This window comes from Apus apus, chromosome 2 (genome assembly GCF_020740795.1).
Source record: "Apus apus isolate bApuApu2 chromosome 2, bApuApu2.pri.cur, whole genome shotgun sequence".
In the NCBI taxonomy this organism is placed as follows: Eukaryota; Metazoa; Chordata; class Aves; order Apodiformes; family Apodidae; genus Apus; species Apus apus.
This window is the reverse complement of record NC_067283.1, coordinates 127,325,993-127,348,539: the sequence shown is the minus strand read 5'-3', so window position 1 is coordinate 127,348,539 and position 22,547 is coordinate 127,325,993. Positions and strand designations below refer to the sequence as shown.

Below are 22,547 nucleotides of genomic sequence, written 5' to 3'. Positions count from 1 at the left end.
AACTTGTGAACTTTTGAGTGTGGTTATAAAATGGAAAACGTGACAATGAAGCAGATACTTCCTGCCTTGCTGACTTTGCGGACGGCAGAGAAGGAGCACACGTGAACGTGCTGCAAAGGAGAGCAAGGGTTAAAACTTGTTCTCAGGCACTTTGTTGTTCTTCAGTCAAGGAGCTCAGAGCAAACCATACAGGAAGGACTGGTGAGCTCAGGGGCTGGTGGCTTTTCCCCTCTTGTATAGCTGCTGCCTGCTGGTAGTTGAGGTCTGCTGCTCAGAGCTATGCAAAGTATTTGTACCGCAGCTCCACAGCAAAGAGGACTCTCTGCCTGGGGTGACCTGGGCTGTGTTGTGGTGTCTCTTGTGGGTTGGCAGTTAAGGTGGCTGAAGTACCACTTACCTACACCGGATTTAGTTGCTGGCTAAAGTCAGGGCTGTATGTTCCTGGGATCATCCCCAGAGCAGAGGAGCAGGTGCTGCAGAGGCTGTAGAAGCCAGGTGAGGAGAAGGACTGCTCCCTCAGCTGTGGAGGCGTGGCTGAACGTCTGTCCAGTTGACTCGAAAACAACCCTCATGCCTTTGAAACACCAGAGGGTTCTCTGCCTTCTGTGCTCCCTTGAGATTGCTGTCCTGATCTTAGGGTGGTAAAGCAAAGCTACGAAAGCGTCTCATTAACAAACTTCCCTTTCTCTTTGACAGGAAGCCTAGAGGGGAGGGGAAAAAGTGTCGGAAGGTCTATGGGATGGAGAACAGAGATATGTGGTGCACTGCCTGCCGATGGAAGAAGGCCTGCCAAAGGTTCATCGACTAAAGATTGAAATTATGCAGAGGATTTGGGGATGGGGGAGGACAACAGCAGAACCAGATTGCTGCAGCTGCACTGTATCACTTCCCATTTTCCCTTCAGTGATGTGGTGTCGGGGGTTTTGGTTTTTTGGGGTTCTTTTTTTAAAAGAGCTTTGTATTTCAAACTGAAGCACTTGTAGCCAAGGAGAAGCACTAATCAAAACCTGTGTGGAGCAATAGAGAAAAAAAAGAAAAAAAAGAAAAAAAAAGGCAAAACCAAGAACATACAACAAAGTTCTGTCTTACTAAGTATGGAAACCAGAGCAGCTATCAGTGTTTTTCTGTAAAAGAAAGAAAAAGTTAAATATTTTGCTAACTCTGTGAGCTACTTGCTCCTTAGGATCATTTTTAACTATTTCAGTCTCTGTGCTGTGAATGTCTGTATTTGCTAAACTGAACAATTTTTTTCCTGAAACGAAGATCTCTTTTTGAAAGCTTTCTAATAAACACTTCAGAGTTGTATAAGCTACAGTTTTCTGATCAAAAGCTGTACTAAGACTGGAGACTGCTAAATAATTCTCCTGATACAAATGATCATGATTATATTTTTGGAAAGGGGATGTGGGGAGGAGTTGAGATTTTTGTTTGATTGTTTATAGGAGAAAAGCAAAGTCTGAACTTGCAAGGAGGACAAGCAGTGCTCCTGGAAGATTTTTAAACCAGGCACAGACCAATGGAGTGGAACAAAGTAATTTAAGTACCAAATTGGATTTTGATCCTCTAGAGAAGGAAAAGCAGCAAAGGAACTTCACCAGCAGAGATAGTCACAAGAAGTTGAGGAAAGAAACCCAGTGATGCTTGGTTGAAATCCGTAAGAATATAATGGGAGTCCTGTAGCTTTTCTTACTGCTCTCCCATTCCTGAGGGAGGATGAGCAGTTGGACCAGCATGTCTGTTGCTGCAGGAGGCCTGTAAAGAACTGGTAAATGCAGCCACTAGAATTATATATAAAAGCTATTCAGGGACACAATCCAGCCCAGCAGTTCTGCTCTTGCTTCCTTTTCTTGTATTTGAGAGATTGTTGTTAAGATAATGGTTTGCTCAGCTTCCCCCCTCCCCACCCCTTAAAGTTGCTAAGGTTTATTTGATGCAAAAAGTTGTTAGAGAAAAGAAAATACTCCCTTTCTACATCATCTCAGAAAAAAAGAGGTTCAACAGCAAAGGAGCAACATGTTTATGGTAAAAGTCCATCTCTTCACTAATTTTAATGTGTGAATTAACAAGTTTCTCTGCTTGCAGTACTCAGATAGATTTGGGTGCTTTAGTTTCTCTGTCCATTAGAAAGTATACACTGGAATGTGGCAAGCTGGTGTTCTGTCTTAACCTGTATTGAATTACCATAAATTAACCATTATTTCAATGCAAAAATAATTAAGGATTTATTCAGTTATGAATATGTGTGGTTAAACAACACTTGCCTGCTTAAAGAAAACAAGACACCTTATAAAAAAAATCCAAGGCAAAAAAGCAAATTTTTCCTATTAATAGAGGCACAGAGGCCCACAAATTCCTGGATTTTATTTTTTTGGTGCCATTTCAAATTAGACCAGATTTTTTTATTTGAATTGTCTAAGCTGGCTCATTCTCCCTGAAATCAGGGGACTCTTAAATATCTAAACAGCTTTCTAAAATGGGAGTCCAAAGTCCATTTGATAGCTTTATTAAGCGTGCATTGCTGCTTATGCCTGTGTAAAAGCACAAAATAACAATGCAGCTGTTTGGAATATACACGATGAATGTGGTGAAGTAGTACTGAGAAATAACATTTCTAATAGGAGCTACTGAAGGTTATCATCTGATTTACTTTGGAACAACTTAATTGGGCAATCAGATGCCTAATTTGAGCATGCTATTTCTGCAGTTTACAAATGTGTAATTTACATGCACAAGTGGCAAGATACGCTTGCATGCACACAATTGCTTGATTTTTTTGTCCAATTGTGTTTTCTAAGTCATTTAAAAGAAAAAAAAAATAATACTCTGAAATCTAGTAGAACCCTGCAATATGCACACATACATGTGTGTATCAGTATTTATATATATATATATAAAATTATATATTACATAGTTTTATATATGTATATAAAACAAATCTGGGCTCAACAGGGAGGAGAAAGATTGTTTTTTATAAATACAAAACCCAAGACACTGAAGATCAGTGGATATACACAGCCACTGTATTACCTTCTTTCCTCTTATTAAAATGTGGGTCATGGATTTTCTTTGCATGTTGTGTTTTTTCAGTTTCCTTGGTAAAATACTTCATAGTAATTCATAGGAATTTCATCTTCGAACACTGAGCTTGCTGATGGTGTATTTACTTTGATAGAAATTAGCAAATTTTGGACTTTTCCAAGATACTCCCACCAGTTTGTCCCCCTCTCCCCCCATTTTTACTCCAAGACTAAAGAGTTCCATAATTCATTTGACTATTGTTAAACTGACAGCATCTGCCTGTATATTTGTTGTTCCCTCCCTTTTATAGTTTCCCTTTTTGCTTTGGAGGACTTTTTGAAAATAATGTATCAGATTGTATATTGTTTCTATAATGTCATGGCATTGTGAGCACCTTTCCCAAGGGCACTTTATGAATTATTGTAATAAGATTTTATAAATTTCTGCATGGAAGAATGATTTTGTTGCTAGACCAGACAGCCCTCTGGTATAAATGTGGTATGGGCTACATACAGGCCCAAAAGCCAGAAATCATCAAAACAGGATAGAAAATCGGTTGTTAACAAAACAGAGGACAGAAGATACTTGATAAATCCTGCCAGGACAAAGCTAAATTACCAGCATATTTACACAGCCTTTAATCAGCAGTTTTACATTAAATCAGTTTTGCATCTTACAGCTGTGGCATTTTGATTCAAAGGTAGGACTCCTCGAGTTACGGGGTCTCAACCACGGCCAGGGATAGCAAGAGGGCACGGCCATCTGGACCTGCATAATCAGTCGCTTTGTGCCTGGGACTCAGATTATTTCATGTCAAGAGCATTTCAGGGCCCTCTGAGATCCCCTTCGCCCTCCTGACACCCCCAGCAAGAACAGAAATGTCAGCAAAGCCTTTCTGGTGCTGGCAGTACCAACTGTAATCTGGAATAACCTCTTCCATTTTTCAGCCTCTTGTTTCAGAGCTGCATTGCTATACTTCTAACATCTGAATCATCTGGCCTCTCTGAAAGAGTTGGATTTCTTTGTTTTCCCAAGGAAGAGCTAGCCTGGATTCTGTGGTCATTTCTCGTTGTCATTACATGTCATTTCCCCTAGTTTTGGTCATTGTCTCTGACCTCCTGGAGCAGTCAAAGAACAGCTGGAGGCATCATGCAGTCTCTGTGTGCTGCAGAGATTTGGAGGTGGGATCATTTCTGTTAAGAAACGGAACTTCCTTCTGAGATACAAAAATGGAAGGATCTGTTTTACTTGGTTTCACCAATAACTAGTACCAATGCTGGTAAGAGAAATTAACAACATCAGGATCAGCATGGAGATAACTGTAGAGAACCCACATATTTTTCTTCAGCAGTTATCTTGCTCTGACAAAGCTATTTCCCACTTCCCTGTTTGCCCCATCTCTCAAAGCGTCTGGAAAGGGAGATAATTTTAGAAGTGGGAAGTATTAATAGCAATTTTTAGAATGTGACTGTGCTCCAGCTGCTCCCATGTGAAGATATTGGACATTACAGACTTAGATCATCTTAGTCGTAAAATGGTTTCCACCCAAAACAATGTGCCTGATTCTCTAGTGCCTTGCACAAATGTAACAGGATACTCAAGATGCAAAGTGAGCAAAAACTCTTCCATTCCAATTTGCAAGTTTCCACTTTTTAACCAATACCAGTTTTCATAGAGCAGGTATCTTTTGCCATGTAAACCAGACCTGCTTGTGTGAATAAGCTGAGCAGAATGCCTGTCTGTTGAATTACTTCTTCCACGTCATTAGCCTGGTTTGAATGTTAGCCATCTAATGATCTACGGATTCTTTGCACCCTTTCATCATCACTGGCATCACTTTCTTTATCCCTTCTCCCCTTCCTTCTTTTAAGGTGATGACTAGGGCAGGCAACACAACAGGAGGCAAGGCTTTAGCCAAAAGTACTTGTAGAACCTGCATGTAAGAACAGATTCCAGGTCCATGCAATATCCCAGATGTCCTTGTCACTGACTTTTTTTTTTTTCACTCATTCTCATCCAGTGAGTTGGGATGATTTTCTGTTTCTTGCTATAGTCTGGGACCAGTTATAAGGGCCCTGCTGGGAATTCAGGACAACCACTCTTAAGTGTGGCAATACAAAATGATTTCTTTCTTCCCCTGCCTGTAAATACTTTGAAACCATCTCAGAAACGGGACATGAAATCAGAAGCTTGCGGGCCATGTGCAGAGACATAAGAGGTTGCCAGTGAGGCTTGTTTCTGTTGGTTCAAACATCAGTCATCTGTTGCAAAAAGTTGTGCTGCACCTTTTCTTAGAAATATTTTGATAAGGAAATGTTTGTAAAGTCTAATCTTGGTCCTACATTTTCACTTTATTCAATCTTCCTGAAGGTGGTAGCACTGAAACTGAGTCCTCTTTGGAGTATGGGATTTAATCTGTGTCTGTCAGGATTTTTTCTGGTAACCCAACCGTGGGTTGTTGCAAAGCATCAGAGCATAGATTTTTGTTCTACTGTAAGTTCAGGAGAGTTTTATGGCACCTTCAGCAAAATAGCTAGAAAGTAAGTAAAGAGCAAAAATTAATCAAGCCGAGGGTTTAAATACATTCTGTATCTGCCAGGTGTAAGAAGCCCTTGTCTGTATCTGTGTGAAGCTCAAAAAGCTTCAAGATTGCAGGAAAGAGCCAGGTACACCTGTAGTTGATAGTGCCCCCTTGAGCTGTTTTTTCTGTCTTAGACAGCAGTGCTTTTGCACTGGCCACACTCCCACTTCCAAATGCAAAATTAAAGATGTGTATCTTCTACTTGCAGATTTTTGAGTTCATTCCTCAAGACAAAAAACACTAATCATGTGCTTTGTACTTCACACAGACCATTTTTAATAGCAACCCAGAAAGACCCTGAAAACAGAAACCAGTCTGTTTCTGATGGCACCAAGGAACATAAAATATGGTTTGCTCCTGTGCTTGCTCATACTCTCAGCAGGAATTCATTTGGCCAGTCAGCTGATGAAATGTAAGGGAATGGATAAATTTAGTAACAAGCCAGTGTTCTGCTTTTAACACATCTTAGCACCAATAATTTTTTTTCCTTCCATGTCTTAATCTGAATGTGAGATCTCTAATAAACCCTTGAGGGAAATTAATTTAGCCATAGAAATGCTGTTTCAGCTTTCCTGTTACTTGGACATATACATAATATTATACTGACAAGATAGGGTTTTAAGGTTAAATTTGAATTCTTGATGTAATTCAGTGCTAAAGATGGGCTCAAGCATTTTAAAATGTTTGAATGTTGCCATTTGCCAACACTCTTTAAAAAATCTGGTTTTACTTTGGACTCCTTAGTGTGTTATACCCTGCAGCATTAGTTTATGATATGTAATGGTCAGATAAACAAAAGCTAATAAAATGTTTGTAAAAAACTGCCTTGGAGAGTAATACAGATTTCCTGAGGGAACATAAGGGGGCTGTATAGGCAGGATGCAGGTTTATTTGAATAGAAGATGGCGACGAAATTGATTTTTTTTTCTGTTTGAGGGCAAAATTTGAAGAGCAATACGTCACTACTTGAATTATTAAATTAGAAGGAAGCACTGATTTGTGAACATGGCCTTACTTAGTGTTATAATTTAAGAAGTTCCAAATAGGAAAAAACCCAACACCTTAGATGATAAAAAAAATACAGAAAATGAGCTTGAACCATAATCTATTTGTTATATAAATCTATAAATTTGCTTTAATCTTTTTAGGATCTTTTCAGGCTTCTTGTTGATACAGTGGCTTGGTCAAAGCATACTTGGTCTCTAATTAGGTTACTATGTAGCAAATTGCTACAGCTAGCAAAGTCATAGTATGTTAGCATGATGTCCTGGAGGTGTTGAGGAGTCCACTTTGCAGAGTGCTAATTCTACATGAAATTAAAAGAAAATGTGTCACCACATTTGTTTTTTTTCCATATCTGCAAAGGTATCAGCTTCTGTCAACCCAGGGTTTTACTGAACCGTGTTAGCTAGTATTTTGAAGGAACACATATACAAATTCTCCATTTTTTATATGTGCAGCAATTATTTCTTGTTCATAATATTTTTTTCTACAATCTCTTTTTCCTGTGTCCAGGGCCTCAGTTCTTCAAATGCCCACATATTTGTACTGAAGTGAATAAAAATAAGAATCTTCAGTATTAGGACCTAGAAGTGTAAATAGCACCTGGCATCGGAACTTTTAGTATCAGTAATTAACTGTAGTAATTAATTCTTAGAGTGATGCCAACAAATGTTTCAAGGAAGGGGCACGTGTCATCTGTAAATTAGCAGGTAAGGCTGCACGAAGGTAGAAATACTGGTATTCCAACAACAAAATGTAAGCTCAGATCCAAGTTAAACACATACTTGTGTTTAACCTCACGTGCAGAGTTTGTTGTCTCTCCATGTTTCTAGAGTGAGGGACAGCTTTATATGCCCTTCTGACATTAGGCCTTGACAAGAGCAGAAACTCTTTCAGCTTGCTTTGAAATATGCACTTTGTAAGACAATCCATCTTGTTCAGATTTTATGCAAATTATCTTGTATTTAGAAGACCAGATAACTTCAGATAGTTCTCTTTTTTTTTTTTTTCCCTTTGCATTGCAAAGGGCAAGTGAGAAAGAAGACAAGTTTGGCTGTACATTTCCACTTGTGAAATCATTGCTTAGGTTTGTAAAAGGTGTCTGTTTTCCATTGAGCTCAGAGGAACTTGAGCACATCAGAAACAAAATACATGACCAGCAGGTTACGTTACATAATTTTCTGTAATTCCATCTATATCCCCTGTATGCTCAACACTCCTCCAGGCAACTGGAGGCATAGGAGCTCTGAGTATGCAAGGAAGTAAGTCAGTTTACCTAAAAACTTTAGGAATACTGTGCTTTAAAGCCACAATGTTGTCTATGTGTAATTTTTAGTGTTAAAAGAAAATAGAAAGTAGCCTTATTAACAAGCTGCAATACTTACAAAGGGCTAAATTATGGAAACAAGTGGTGTGTGTTTGTACATCACAGCAAAATGTGCACTCTTTTAAAGCTGACTTTTATAGCACTAGGATCTTATTACCTCTCTGAAATAATAATGTTGGTATAATTTTATAACCGTTTATTATACATTATGAAACAGGATTTGGGATTTTCTATGAACCAGAAGGAGGAGAGAGGGAATTGTAAATTACATAGAATATATCAAATACTGGTTGTTTTACGTGGCAGAAGTAACCTAAAACACCTTTACCAAGCCATACAAATTCTGGATTACTGAAAGAAAAAAATACATTGTCCTTGATTACACAGATAGCTTAGTTGGAAATTTCCCATGATGTCATGAAAATTCCTACTTCAGTGTTCAGTGTTTGCTTTGTCTCTTGCATTGTATTGTTGGGTTTTGTTTGTGTTCTGATTGTGAAGACATTCCTAGATTACCAGTACTTGGCTTGAAATAGTATTATTTTGAAAATAACTTTTAAAATGGAGAGATTTCTTCATCATACTGCACAGTCCAAAGGAGATAAGCTACATGATCAGCTCCTCCTTTTATCAAGAGATCATGCAAGCAGAAGGTTATATAGGAAAACATTACATTGAGGGTTTATTGTTCAGTTATGAAAAGGGTGTGAACAATCAAACTAAAAGCTCTGCTCATGTATTTCTTCTCTTCATCTGCACTGTGGGGTCAGCAGAACACAGGTTGCCAAGTATGGTGTATCTATTTTTATACTTCTTTTTTTTTTCCTCTTAAATAATGACACCCATCATTTTCCCATCTCTCTTACTGGTATTGTTTTATGCTCAAAGGCAGAAATAATCACATCTGTTGAATAGAAGGCTGTTGGGTTGTTTCCTCTAGCTGACCTCTAGCAGAGGGCCAAAGGACAAACTCAAATTTAGCAAGATTAAGTAAAAAGAGGCTGGAGCCAGTCAGGTAAGACCTGAAACAAATTGCTTACCATTGGATCCCAGCAGGAGGAAACTAGTTTTAAGGAGTCAGTTACACAAGTTTTTTTCTGTTTTGTTTTTCTATTACAAGCTTGATAAAAAGCCTTGTCACACAATGAAGAGCAAAATGCAGGTAGGATGGTAACTAACTGAGCCCTTGAAGCACTGCAGGTTTTCTCAGGAGAGTTGCCATTATTCCCATGAATATGTGCTCTGACTAGGACTGCTCACACAGGTAGCAGTTGTTGAGTGAAGGCACTTGGATTTTCCTCTGTGTGACTGTTTCCACTGTAATTGGGAGTGTGAAATTGTGAAGCTTCTGTTCTGAGTGCTTGAGAAGATAATTTTGCAGTTTGGCTTTGTGAGAGGGCTGGGTATGTACCTAGTCACATATGCAGGGCTCCTGGAAGATGTTGGCTCAGTTTCTTTTAATACTGAGGTGGCAGTACCTTGGATGTGTCACTTAGTGACAGATGCAAGAGCTGTTAAGCCCGGTGAGAAGGAGGTTTCTCAGAATGGGAAGTGCTGCATTTGTTGTGTAAAAACCAGGGTATACTTCTTACCCAGAGATGGCAGCAACGAGGAAGGATCCTCGGCGGCTTTGCAAGGGCAGTTTTTCAGCCTCTCTCTATCATGGCATCAGCACAGTAGTGCTGATGGGAGTGCTGGGGAGGAGGTAAAGGCTCATGAGGCAACTGAAGGAAGGTAACTCTCAGCTTCAGTTGCACTAGGATCTTTAAACTCTGTGAAGAAAGCAACTATGTTTTCTTATCATCTGCTGGTCATATTATTTCATACAAGAAAAATATTTCCATCATAGAAGAGGGCGAATTCAGCACAAGTTAAGCAGCTGTAGGAAAACAAAAGCCCAATTGCCCAGTTTTTACAAATACGGATTTCTAATGTATTCTCCTTGCACAAGACTGCAGTTAGGTCCGTGCATCCTTTTGTCTCCCTTCAGTCACAAAAGGGAAATATCTGCCCACCTATATTGTTCTTCCTTTGTTTCCAATAAAGTATTGTTTTGGAGAATATAAAGTAAATTTAAGTTATTTTTTAAAAAAACATTTTAATATTTTTTTTTAGAACCAGGGCATTTCCTTTTTCACTCAGTGTAAAATGACTGAGCTTTAATTTGCTCTGCATTGCACTTTATGTCTTTTTTCACTTGTTGGGCCATGTATTTTTGATATACAAAATGATAAAAGCTTTGTTAATCCAATTTGACTAGAAATTAAACATGAAATATGATGTTTTTATAAAAATGCAAGTTCCGTAAAATACAGCTAATAAATTATTAGGTCAGAGACATTTTTAATGACACCTTGAGATACATCAGAGCTTCTGAAATTATTTAACATTTGGTAAATTCAGTACATGAATGGATATTATGGTTTTACATTGAATATGGAGAAGCAGGAGGCAAAGTTCTAGACACTGGATTTGCTTATCTGCAAAACCTGCATTAGTTTAATTGATATGGGTCTTAAGAAAGTTAGCTTAATCTAGTTTAAAGAAGTATAAAACTATTAACAAGCTGGGTTAAAATGAAAAGAGCTCACAGAAAAGTTTAAATAAATGTAACTTAATTGCCAAGTAGATACATTTTCTCTACACTAACGCAGTGCTGTGTAGTGGGCAGTCTGAGAAACCCCTTGTCTCTGGAGGGGCTGAACTCATGCAGGTATAAGACACCACCAAAAGCCATATGGGACTATGTCTTTTCCTGCTTTAAACAGCAGCTCTCCAAACTCTTCTTACAGACCCACTTCCAGGCTGACAATGGTATTGCCATTGGTTTTTTCCTGCTTTCATCTCCTCTAATTTTGGGAACTAGTGTCCTAAAGACAATACTCTTGTTCCTAAATGAGTTAACAAAGAATTCATCTTCCCTCTGGTTTTGGTGTTAAACTTACAGCCCTAATACTATTGTGTGGAGTTTAGCTTAAGAATTTTTAAATGCTAGTTTCAATGCTTTAAAGAACAGCTACCCTACCCCAGCACAGAATCCCTTCAAATCTTGTGGAGCATATTGAAAAATAAAGACCTTTTTTACTTTTACTTTGTCTAACTCTTTATTCCAAATCACATCTAGAAAAAGTGAAACTCTGCAGTGACTGGAAAAGAAAGCACAGAGCAGTAAAGAGAGGAGAGAGCCAGATGGTGAAGCTATTGCTTTCTTCCCAGTGTGACTTCTTCCTGGGCTTCCCTCTTTCAGGCTGATGGGCTCATGTCTGCATAAACCATGCACAGCTCTGAATTCTTTGACACCATGGCAGGAAATCCCTATGGAAGTGCTTTGTCAACCATCTCCCAGAGTCCCCCTTTCCTCTTAAGAGACTTCCTGCTTTTTCTATTCTACATCCATAGGTAAAAGTAAAAGCTAACTGCTGCTCCAATAGCCTGAGTACAGTCTCACCTGGAGTTGCAAATGTATCATCTTGCCATTTTTAATCGAGCTTCAGATTTCTCTACAAAAGATTTGCAGGATCCAGGTATTCCTGTGTGCTGTGAAGCTATTGTGTCCTTTCAGGGGCTAACAGGAGGCCCTGGAGCTCAGCAAGTGCACTCACTGCCAGTGGCATGCAAGCTGTGTGCTTGTTGTTGGCGAGCACCATGATACTTGTGCTGAAGAGAAAGCAAAGACATGTTACCTGTACATCCTAGCACAGAGATGCACGAGTGCTGTACAGCACTGCTCAGGTCTTGCAGTTGTGAAAAGATAAAGTTTAAAACCTCTGCACTAAGCACAGTGTCTCTGAAAACTCAATTTGTGTTTGGCTGAGGAGCAAGAGCAGTGACGGGCCTCCTGCAAGGTGGTGGTCTGTCAGGCAGCACCGTGACAGTTCTGTTGCCTGACTGGTTTCTGTATTTTTACATATGTTTGAAGGAAAGCTTAAAAGAGAAGACTTCTGCGTGTAGACGATACTCCTTAGCAATCTGATTTCATTCCGCCCTCTGGGGGCAGCCTGTGGGCCAGCACAGCACGTTTAGACATGTTACTTCCACTGCCAGTGTCTTGCACGTAGCAAAACACTGTTTCTTGTTAGAAGCAGCAGGTTTTTTTCTTTTCTTTTCTTTGTCTTAAGATTAAAAAAAAATGACAGAACAACAAAATGCCACCGTTGTTAAACTCTCACTGTCTCCCTGTAGCACCGGCAGCTGGGGAGAACTCCAGAATTCAGAGGACCTTGGCCATAACTTATCAAAAGGCCTCTGCAATCTATTGCCATTGCAAATATTTTAGTGGTGTTATCAAAAACTTACAGACTTGGGCTCTCCAAAATTCCTCTAGGGGTTTTGCTATTACTTTATATGAAAAAAGTATTAAAATCCCTGTTCTGCCTCTGAGTTGATTCTGCCTGCTGAACCAAGAGCACTTCCAATAAACATCAGCTATGGAGGGAGTCATTCTCAGCACAAGTCATCTCCAAACATTTCCCATCTTTTAATTAAATTTTAAAAATTTATTAAATCAGCATGTATACTTTAATGCCTCAAAGTCTATGACAAGAATTGAGTTAAAATACTAAGAAGTTTGTGCTTGCACTTGAAACTTTAAAGGCAGACTCCTGAATTCCTAATTTGATAAGCACCAGATCCTGAGTTTTTTTAATGTACTAAGCCAGCTGTGGACAGAGTAACTTTTTCTAAAAATTGAGGTGTGTTTTCTCAAGTTATTCAAGTAATTCAGGTAATGAATAGGTTTTTTTCCAGTCACTGGGTTTTAGAATGAGCAAATCTCATCCTCTTGCACTTCTAATATTCATTGTTTGTATCAAATAAAATATTTTCTGTGTTTCCATTTCCCAGCGAATGATCAATTCACCAGATATAGGCAGTGTTTCTTCACCTAGGTTGCAAAATATGCTTTGATAAACTTACTCTGCTTGTGAATCCTGATTATGTGATTCTTAGAACTTTTCTAACTTAAAAAAGGGCTTTTGTGCAATTTTGATAGATACGGTTGAATAAAAATTGCAAGGAAGAACCCAAGTCATCTCATGAGCACATTACCCACTTTTTTCCTCAAGTACAAATTAAGAACATGAAGAAACATGAAGCTGAAGTGTCATGAACAAAGGCAATTCACTGCTGAATTAAATATTTATAGAACAGCTTGATTAATAAGAAGTGGTAATCTTTGTTAAAGTTACATTGAGTAGCAAATCACTGTGCTTCAGTAAGTATTGCAAGTGAAAAAGCAATTTTCTTCAGAAAAAGCACAAATTGAAAACAAGATTAAAATAGATCATTTCAGCCAAGGTTTTCTCCTTGTCTTTAAGCCCAGGTACATTACTGTTAAACATTCAGGGATGCTCAGGACAATAGACTTTCCTCGTGGGAAGAAGCTAGGTTTCAAAGCATTAACTGAAATAAAAATGAGCAAACTCACATAATTACTTGCAGAATTTTCTAAATACTAGCTCAGCTACTGCCAAAAAAAAAGGAAAATAAAAAAAAGCACTACTTGCTACTGAACTAGAATTTCAGCATTTTTAAAGTATTGCATTTTAATCTAGCTCACTTGCCTCGGTTCAAACCAAATTTCTGTTGATTTGCTTATTTGTCTTACGGGGTTTCTACTTGTTAATAAACCTCAGAGCAGGGTGCACTGATGCTCAGGTGACCACGGTTGAATGGGAACCTCTCAAAACATTATTACATTATTACAGAAACAAGTCTTAGAATGAAAAATGACTTAAAATTATTTAAATAAAAAAGGCAAGAAGGTAAAGAAGCTCACTCCTTACTTGGGAAATGCCATCCAGTGACCATTAACTCACAAGCTGTGAGCTGAGCTGGTCTCCTGTAGGTTTGTCAGGTCACGTTTTTGTTGAAAGCAGATGGTGGTTAAAGTGCATAGCAAACAACCTTCCCTTGATCCTTGTAAATGAATGTATATGTACAACTATGCATTTGCAGACAGCTGCATACTGTGTCTTGAATCAATTCCACCTTTTCCCCCAGGTTAGCAACCCCCAAACGTCAGGAGCTGAAGGAGCTTCCGTCTCCTCTAGCATATAGTTGTCCCTTGTTTCTGCTCTCCCCTAGCGCCGGATGGAGGAGCGCTGAGCAGCAGGGCCTCAGGAGCAGAGGGGCTGGCAGGCTGTGGCTGAGGCAGGGACCTGGCATGCTCTGGGGGACCAGGTTGGACTCCCATGCCCAGTGTGGCAAAGCAGAGGGACATGGTACCTGTGCTCGCTCAGCCAGAGCTGCTGCTGCTCTGGCTCTGGCACCTCTTGCACTTTTGCTCAGCATCTTGCACACTCAGGCAGCAGAGTGGGACCAGCAGCTGCTCTCCCACACAGGGTCAGTAGCAGTTTGCAGCAACAAACAAGTTATGCCAAGGAGGAGGCCACTACAAATTGAGCATTCAGCCGTGGTCCTCCCCCTCGGGAGAGCCTTTTCAGCCACCCTACCAGCCCCATTTGTTCTTGCCATCAGTTCTCCAGGGTGCTCTGCAAGCACACCACGTAGGAGGCATGGTCAGCTCCCTGGGGGTTGTTGGTCTCCTGGCTCCTGATCTATTGCTGAAACCACTCAATCCTTCACCCTGATCACTGACTGGATTTCAGGGCTGGGGTGTGTAAGAGACAAAGGATGAGACCTTGTTTTTAGTGTACCATCTGTTGGAAAGGAGTAGAAAAGGTGAGAAATTGATATCTTGTTCTTGTAGCTGGTGTAATTAAATGAAGGAAAAAGGCATTGCATGCAAGATTCTTACTTGCATTTTGGGTTGTTGCTGTCATATACATCAGCCCAGTCTGGTCCATGAATGAGGTGTGTTTCTTACAGTTTATCCTACAGGAAGAAAGACCAAAAAAAAAACCAACCAACCAAACAAACAAACAAAACGGTATTAAGGATATCCTTGCTTTATTTTAAAGAAAGCCTGGACTCAACAACAAAGGCAGATTTTGTTTATATGCAAACTATTAAAGTATTTGATACCATTAGTATTCCTACCTGTCCAGAGATGTGCACTCACCTCGGTTATGTTTAATTGAAAAATATTTTTGCAGTATGTATTTGATGGGCTAAGGCCTTTAATTTTATATTCTTTACAAGAATTAGTGTGGAAATGATGTTTTCCGATTTACTGAGCTGCCTGCCCATGCTAGTTGCCATTTGCATAAAGAATATTTCCACTACTTAAGAGGTTTTGGGGTTGGTTTTTTTTAAAACCCTGTCCTTTTTTAAAAATGCAGTGCTTTTTGTATGTTGCTGAATAGAAAAACATTCCTTATCAGTGCCCCTGCAATTTGATCCACCCCGAAGAAAAATGGGGTTGAAAAAATGGTTGAGGGCAGATCTTCACTTCTCAGCTGCCATATCTGCCATGGTGGTGACCATCTGTACCAGCAAGGGACCTGCCCCCAGGAGGGCTGCACAGGGGGTGCTGCAGGGGTGCTCAGCATGGGATGGGGAGGCTCTCAGGAGCTGGCAGGTCTCTGGTATCAGGATGTGGCCTGGAACAACAGAGACACTGCTGCACTTCTCTGCAGTCTGCAACTGTCCCATGGGTCTGGTGCAGCTCCAGCTGCAGTCCCTCAAATCAAAGCTCTGACTGCCACTGTCAGTCGTCACTATCACAAAGTTAACTTTTTAAAATGAGAAAGAGCTTCCAACTCTGGTACTAATGGAAATACTGAATACCTTTAATATATATATATATTTGGAAAGTATTTGGAAAAAAGTGTTTTGTCTTTTTTTATACAACTTTTAGCCAAATAGAAGTATTCTGATTATTGCATCTGTGGATACCTGTCCACCTGTAAATAAACTCATATATTCAGGTACATGAACCTGAGGAAAAACAATTTATAAAGACTGTTCCCTGGCTACGCGCTTTGCTAGCTGCTGGTTTCTTTGTACATAAGAGGGAGCTGTTTCAATGTTGGGTGGGTTGTTTTGGGGTTTTTTATTTAATTATGTTTCTCTAAAGAAAGAAGAAAATTAACTTTTGACTTTGTTTTCTCTTTTCTGAGTTAATACAAAGATTTTTCTAACTTTTTACTGCAGAAATGGATCAATACCTGGTGCTATGTGAATTTGAGTCAAACTGGCCATAGCAGGCACACCAGTTAGAATGCACTTTTCCTGTGGCATACAATGTATTTTCTCAGAAGGGATTTTCAAAGAACCATCAGATGTTTACATTTCTTCTTGTTGCCCCAAATAGTTTTGAATCTTGAAGTAACTCCCAAAAATAGAGAAAATCATGATCCATTACTGACACAGCAAATCCTTACATTTAGGTATCTATGACAGATTTGTACAAATACCATTTTAGAGGTAGTTGAAATATTGGGCTTTCATACTTTGTAATGCTTCGATGTGACAATAAATATGCTGTTGCTATCTAGTCTAACCTCATTGTAAACCTGTAACTTCCTGTTGATGGTTATGTCATGAATTGCACTGGCTTAAATTCAGCCAAACAGACCGTTCAGCTGAAATATTCTGACTGTTACAATGTCCACAAAACATGAATTAAATGCACTTGTATCTGACTACTGCAGAGTATGTCAAATTGTTCATGTAATAAAACCTTGTGTATAACTTTTGCTACTTGTTTATGTGAACTATAGTTCTTTACAGCCACGAATGTCAGTGCACCAACTGAGGTCTGACACAAGTCCCTGGTAGCCTTGGCATCGACTCATTACAAACAGGACAGAATTCCTTCCCTCCCTTCAGAAGGCAGATATTTAGACAACATTAACATGAGCTAAGACACACAGGACAGGAATGTGGCCCTTGAATTTTAAGTTTTGGCCCTGTGAATGTTAAGGGCAGCCTTTAGTGAGTGATTATGGTTTCCCCCTTCCAGAGGGATATATGCTATAAAACTAGTCTTCCTGATGCATAAAGTTAGCAACGCTTTTCCTCTCCTGCTCTTGCCTGGCAGTAGCAGAACAGCTTCCCTGCACACACCAAGGAATACTCCTGACTGGCAAAGGTTTGTTTGAACAGGATATGCCATTCTCATGGTAAAGCTAATGCAGCTACTGCTTTAAACTTGCAAGTTGGAGAGACATTCCTGTAAGAAGGAGTAGATTGTTAAAATAAGCTAGTATAAACTAGTATGATTTCTGTCCAAGTCCTGAAATCCTTCTAGTTTCGTGAGGTCATATTTAGGTTTTCCTTTGGGTAAGGCATTCCTAGCCACTGCTGCACAGCCAACTCCAATATAAATAGCTATTAAATTTAATGAGTGGCTTAATCACTCTTCTGCTCGTATTTCCCTGCCTTCAAGCAACACCTCACCACACACGTGCATACTTGGTCATCTTTCTCCAGTAAAAGAGGATCTCTAAAATAATCTGTTTGCTAAGCCAGAGGCAAAACAGCTCAGGCAAAGAAACCCTGCCCTGCTGCTCAACAGAGAGTATCTTCACTGACGGCCAGGCTTGTCCAAACGGTCCCTTTCTGAACACACACTTAATCCCGTGGATAGCGGGCACTGCTGGAGGGAGCGGTGGTGCTCCTGGAAGCTTCTGCTGGAGGACTCTGGTGTCTTCATAACCCCACTTCTGCCAGGCAGGTACCCCAAGCTGTCTGACTTGTATCATTAGAGCAGGCAATCTGAGAGCAGACTCCTGTAGACAGAAAAAGGAAGGGATTTGAAGTCATATGATTAGCAAGGAACTCTTCAGCGGTATTTCAGATTAAATTAACTAATTAAATGCCACTTTAAGAGATAGTAATCTCTGCTGTAATTGATGTTTCTGAAGACGAGCAGACGGCCCGTTACAGTTCTCTTTATGCAAACAACATGTTTTCTACTTTTGTACATGAAAGAGAAGGGATTTAATTTTAGCCTCAAATTCAATACCTGCACTCGCCCCGCTCTCTGCTCCTGCACAGACTTTGTCTGCTTTTAGGCCTCTCCAGAAGCTTTAAACAGTGACAGTGCACCTCAGGTGCCTTTGGTTTAGAAATACTGCACACCCTCATGTACTTCCTTTATAAAATTTTGAGACAGAATGTTTCTTTTTCTGTCAGCATCAAAAAAGCCCCTCTAGCCTCCTTTTTTAAAAGTCTAAAATAATCCACTAGATTCAAATTTGGGCTTCCAAATACTCTTGGCTGCAAGAAATGTTTTTTGTGTGTTGAAATGCCCTGTGCATTTTGTACTTCAAAATACTGCCCACTGTCTTGTTTTATGCCACAGCCTTTGGGACCTGGTCTCCAGATGTGGCATTTACAGAGTAATTATGTTATAATCTTACTCCTTCTGTCAGGTCCTAGTGGAAACCTGCTGCACCAAAGGCAGCTTTTTAGCAATGAAAATACTACTTAGAGAGCAATACCATTATTTTGGTACCCTTTAACTGAACACATTATTTTCTAGTTTATTTGCTTAAACTGCCAACTTTTATTTTCTTCTCCCACCCACTCTTCTTTTATGATGCCAAGAAAAAGATTTAGATTATAAAAACTACCATATTGGTTTGAAAACCAAGCTACATATCTCTTTTCAGCTAACAAAAATAAAAAGCAAACATTATGCTAAGATTTATGTTCTACATTTAGCTTTGGGGAGGAGAGAGAGAAAGAATTTGCACCTTCCTGAATTTTATTTTCTGCTTTATCCCATGAACATATGTAGCTTTCTTTTTTTTTTTTTTCTTTTACAATTTTTGGGGAAGGAGAAGTTTTCAAACATTTGTTTCAATGCAAGGCAAATGACAAGCAAATTTCTCATTACTCTTTGTCTCCGTTTTCCCTTGTAGTCACCACAGTACAGGGTCTTGCTCTCAAACAAGACTTCACTGATATTTTTTTTGCCAGGTTGCAAAACCAAAAGGAAAAAAACCTTATAAACAGGAGAACAGGAACCTCTCCTAAGGACTAAGTTAAACAACTAAGCTTGGGTTTAACCAAACTTACGGCAGTTCCAAGTGTCTTGATCTGACTCTGCAAATCACTGATCTACCAAATTCTAATGTTGGTATTTTTTCAGTAATATGAGAACATTCCGTTTTGGCTAGAGGCAGACTTACCCTTCCTTCCCAGACTTGTTAACTCTTAGCTTTACAGCTTTTTAGCCTCCCTTCATAAAACTAAGAGCAGCATTTAAAATATAGTAATTATTTTTATGTATTTGTACAATAATACAGTTTCGTGCATATATATATATATATATATATATATATATAGTATATATATGGTTCAGAGACCTTCTTCACAAAATCAGTTTTCAAAATAAGAACAGGCTGAAAAGGGGAAAATAACTAGGAGGAAAAAAAGCTATTTTAGGAGAGATGAGATGAAAAATATGTGCAAGCTAGAACTGTACTACATGCAACTGTTATCGAAAGCAGCTCAGTGCTCACCAGTTTTATTGACACAGATGGGAGCTGCGCATTCTCGTTCCTAAAACCATTCACTGGAGATGCAAAGTTATCCGGTCCTGACCTCTTGTGGTAGGCAATGAATCTGCAGTTGCCAAAAATAGTTCGCGAATTCAACACCAGGGCGAGTTTGGAGAAATACCGGTGAGCTGGGAATCCAGAACCAGTCTGGGAACCCAGAGAACACCCTTAAGAACACACACCCCCTTTAAATTTTAATTTTTAACTCCTGAGCGCACAAAATCTTACATCTTACACAACAGAGAAACATGGCAAATGTATCAGGTAAATCCAGTTCTTAAATTTAAGAGGCATTTATCTAAATTATTTGCGAAGCTTTAGGAACAGCTTTAGCTGGAAAGCACTAAAGTAACAGAAAGCTCCTCACTGATCCTTGCAGGTCAGAGCTGTATTTGTAACATTTTATTACCAATATGGAACCATCTCATATAGAAGGCATGGAGCATCTCTCTCTCTCTCTCTCTCTCTCTCTCTCTTTCTCATTATCTGTGGTTGAGTGCCTTTGTGTGCTTAATCTGTGGAAGTCCAAGCCTCCTGTCTCACTTTTGATATCTTTCTTGTTGACCTGTTTCCCACCAGTGAGGTGTAAGATAACTGGCACAGAAAGGAATATGTGCTCTACAACTTGGTTATTCACTTCTCTGGGCACTCCGTATCACTCTAATCAATTCACACATTCTATTTAGGCTCCAGAGGATCAGAAGATGAGTCAGTAAGTAGAAAATCAAATATTTTTTATACCATCCTTCAATGGTGAGCCCATTTAAGGTCACCGGGAGCAGGCACTACTAGCTCTGCCAGGAGTGAACTGTAGAGCCCGAGGGCTGTGGTAAGGAAGAGAGGATTAATCCCATTCTCACCCCACTCCCAAGTCCAGCTGCACTAGGCACCTTTTCATGTTGCACTCTCAGAAATGGGAGCACACCCAGGATGCCTCCCACACAGCTGGAGCTGCTACTCAAACACAAACATGAGTCCTACTAGCTAAAGCTCCTGTGCTTTAAAGTCTCAGCCCCTCACAGGGAGCAGAAAGCAAACCACCCCCAGGAATCACTGCCAGACATGCTTCTGACCCATTTTTAGGTCATCAACACACCTTCTAGCCATCTCAGTGCAGAAACTGGCTCTTTATTTCCACTGCTCTTTATTTCCTCTCTCTGTTCTGTTCCTTGCAGACTCCTGCTCTGGTGCACCTGAGTATCACTGCTGCTGTTTCCCACCATGCCTGAGGTGTGATGTCTGTGAAGTGATGACTCACATAACTAAGTGTAGCCTGAGCTTCTAGCTGGGGCTGACCAGGCTTTCTGAGGTGCTGTGGTGTGGAGGTTTCTCTTACAAGACTCAAATGACGTCCTCTTCAGAAGGGGCTGGTTCCTTCCTTCTGGTCACAGACCTCTTGACCTGTGAAACTAGACAGGATACAGAGCGGATGGAAGGAGGAAGGAAAATGTTTTTTGCTTCCACTGCTTTGGTAAAAATCTGAAATTCTCCAAAATATCCAGAAAATCCCACTCTCAGGATGCTGCTTGCTTCAGTTCTCTTTTTTAAAAAATGTTTCCATTTTCTCCCAGAATGGTGATCAGGAGTTTTGGCATTTCAGACTGAACTCACACCAGGTGTCTCACTATGTGGAGTGATTTTCTAACCCCAAATCTCTGCCAGCTCTGTTGCTTCCCCAGGTCAGCAGCAAAATGAGGACGATTATCTCACTGAAGATGTTTCATATTTAGAATCAACAGCTGATAAAGATGTACCCTTCACTGCTACAAGACGTGGAGGGAAGCAGACCTGGTGTAATGTCAGGGCAGGGGAACTAGAAAGCGATCACAGGAAAGCAAGATGAAAGTGGAAGGGAAATTAAGTGAGTGGGTGATAAAATAATTCTGTTATACAGGGAGAAAGCCAGGAGGATCAAACGATCTCTTTTATTGGCATTTTATCCTCATTTCTGTTCCTTGCCATTTCCTTCCTCTGCTGTATATTATTATCACCTCTATTATAAAACTTTCTGGTTGCTTGCAATTATCCCCCCTTTAATCTCGTACTGGGCTCTTCCCCTTTGATCCAGTGCAGCACACGCCTTCTTGCCATATGACTGATTGTGTGACTGCTGCATATATATGTAAAAACATATTTTTTTTTCCTGTCATAATTTCCCCATTGTGACTCCAGTTTAAGTCTATAAAGTCTAGGCCAAGTTGTGTGTCCTTCACAAAATCCTCTATGTTTACCTCAATCAGGATGGATTAAGCTCCCAATAAAACCATTACAAATGGGAAGCTGCTTCTAACATCTTGGTTTTATTTTGCACTTAAGTTACAGCTATAATTTCATACAATAAAAGAACACAAGCTACAAAGGGAGACACCTAATTATGCCCTTGATTGCAAGGCTGAGCTCCATGAGAAGACACAAACCTGTTACTGGCAGCCCCATGATTCTTACTCTTCTTTTTAACTTAAAAAAAAATAAGCAAACACCTTTTCCTGCTGCTCCCTCCCTCCTACCAGCCTCTCCTGGGACCACAGTTTGCCCTGGCCCCTCTCCCTACAAATGCTTGATGCCAGGGCTGGCAGGGCTGAGACATTACTAAAGAAGGCTGGGACTTGAGGACCAGGGGAAGAGCCCTGAGATGGCAAGGAACAGGGCAGAGTCAGTCAGAAAGCCAATAGGAAGATGCTCCTTTTCCAAAGGAAAAGCCACTGCTTCCTTCTCTGGTGGGAAACGGGAGGAAAGCAAAGCTGCCCAGCCCAGCCTGGCCCCGTGTCTCGGCAGGCGGCAGCTCTCCACTCATGGGGAAGTCACTCTCTCCCAGGGCTTGCACCACGCAAGCTCAGGTGAAACCCCATTCTTCTGTTTTCTCACTCATTTTAAATCTTTTTTGTTTGTTTATTTGTTTGGTTTAGTTTGCTGTTGTTTTTTTCCCCAACCATACTCTAGCCTTTTGAGTGTATGAAACACTCTGACCTTGGCTGGCAAGAGGGTTTCATCTTCATTCTTCTTCAAAGGGAACACTGAAGGAATGATGGTCTGTAGTCAATTCTTTTTCCTAAAGCTATAAAAATTGTCAAAAACACTGAAGCCCAAATAGTATTTAAGCAGTTTTCAGTATGAATATTGTTAGCTAAACCTTTTGATTTGTAAAGATACATGATGAAAATTTTCTTCCTTAGCATGTTCACACAGGCTGAATTCCTGTCAAACA

At 39.9% G+C, this 22,547-nt stretch overlaps 1 protein-coding gene across 3 annotated transcripts in view; it reads left to right on the top strand.

Moving 5' to 3' along the window:
• Nucleotides 1-12,765, top strand: part of ZNF704 (zinc finger protein 704) — a 103,190-nt gene extending 90,425 nt beyond the window's left edge. For 2 of the 3 annotated variants that reach the window (XM_051612543.1, XM_051612542.1), the window contains one exon: nt 697-12,765. In XM_051612543.1, the coding sequence (XP_051468503.1) occupies nt 697-808 (112 nt within the window). In that variant the 3' untranslated portion in view covers nt 809-12,765. The remainder of the gene's footprint in view (nt 1-696) is intronic. The other variant, XM_051612544.1, reaches the window with a different exon arrangement.
• Nucleotides 12,766-22,547: the final 9,782 nt, after the last annotated feature.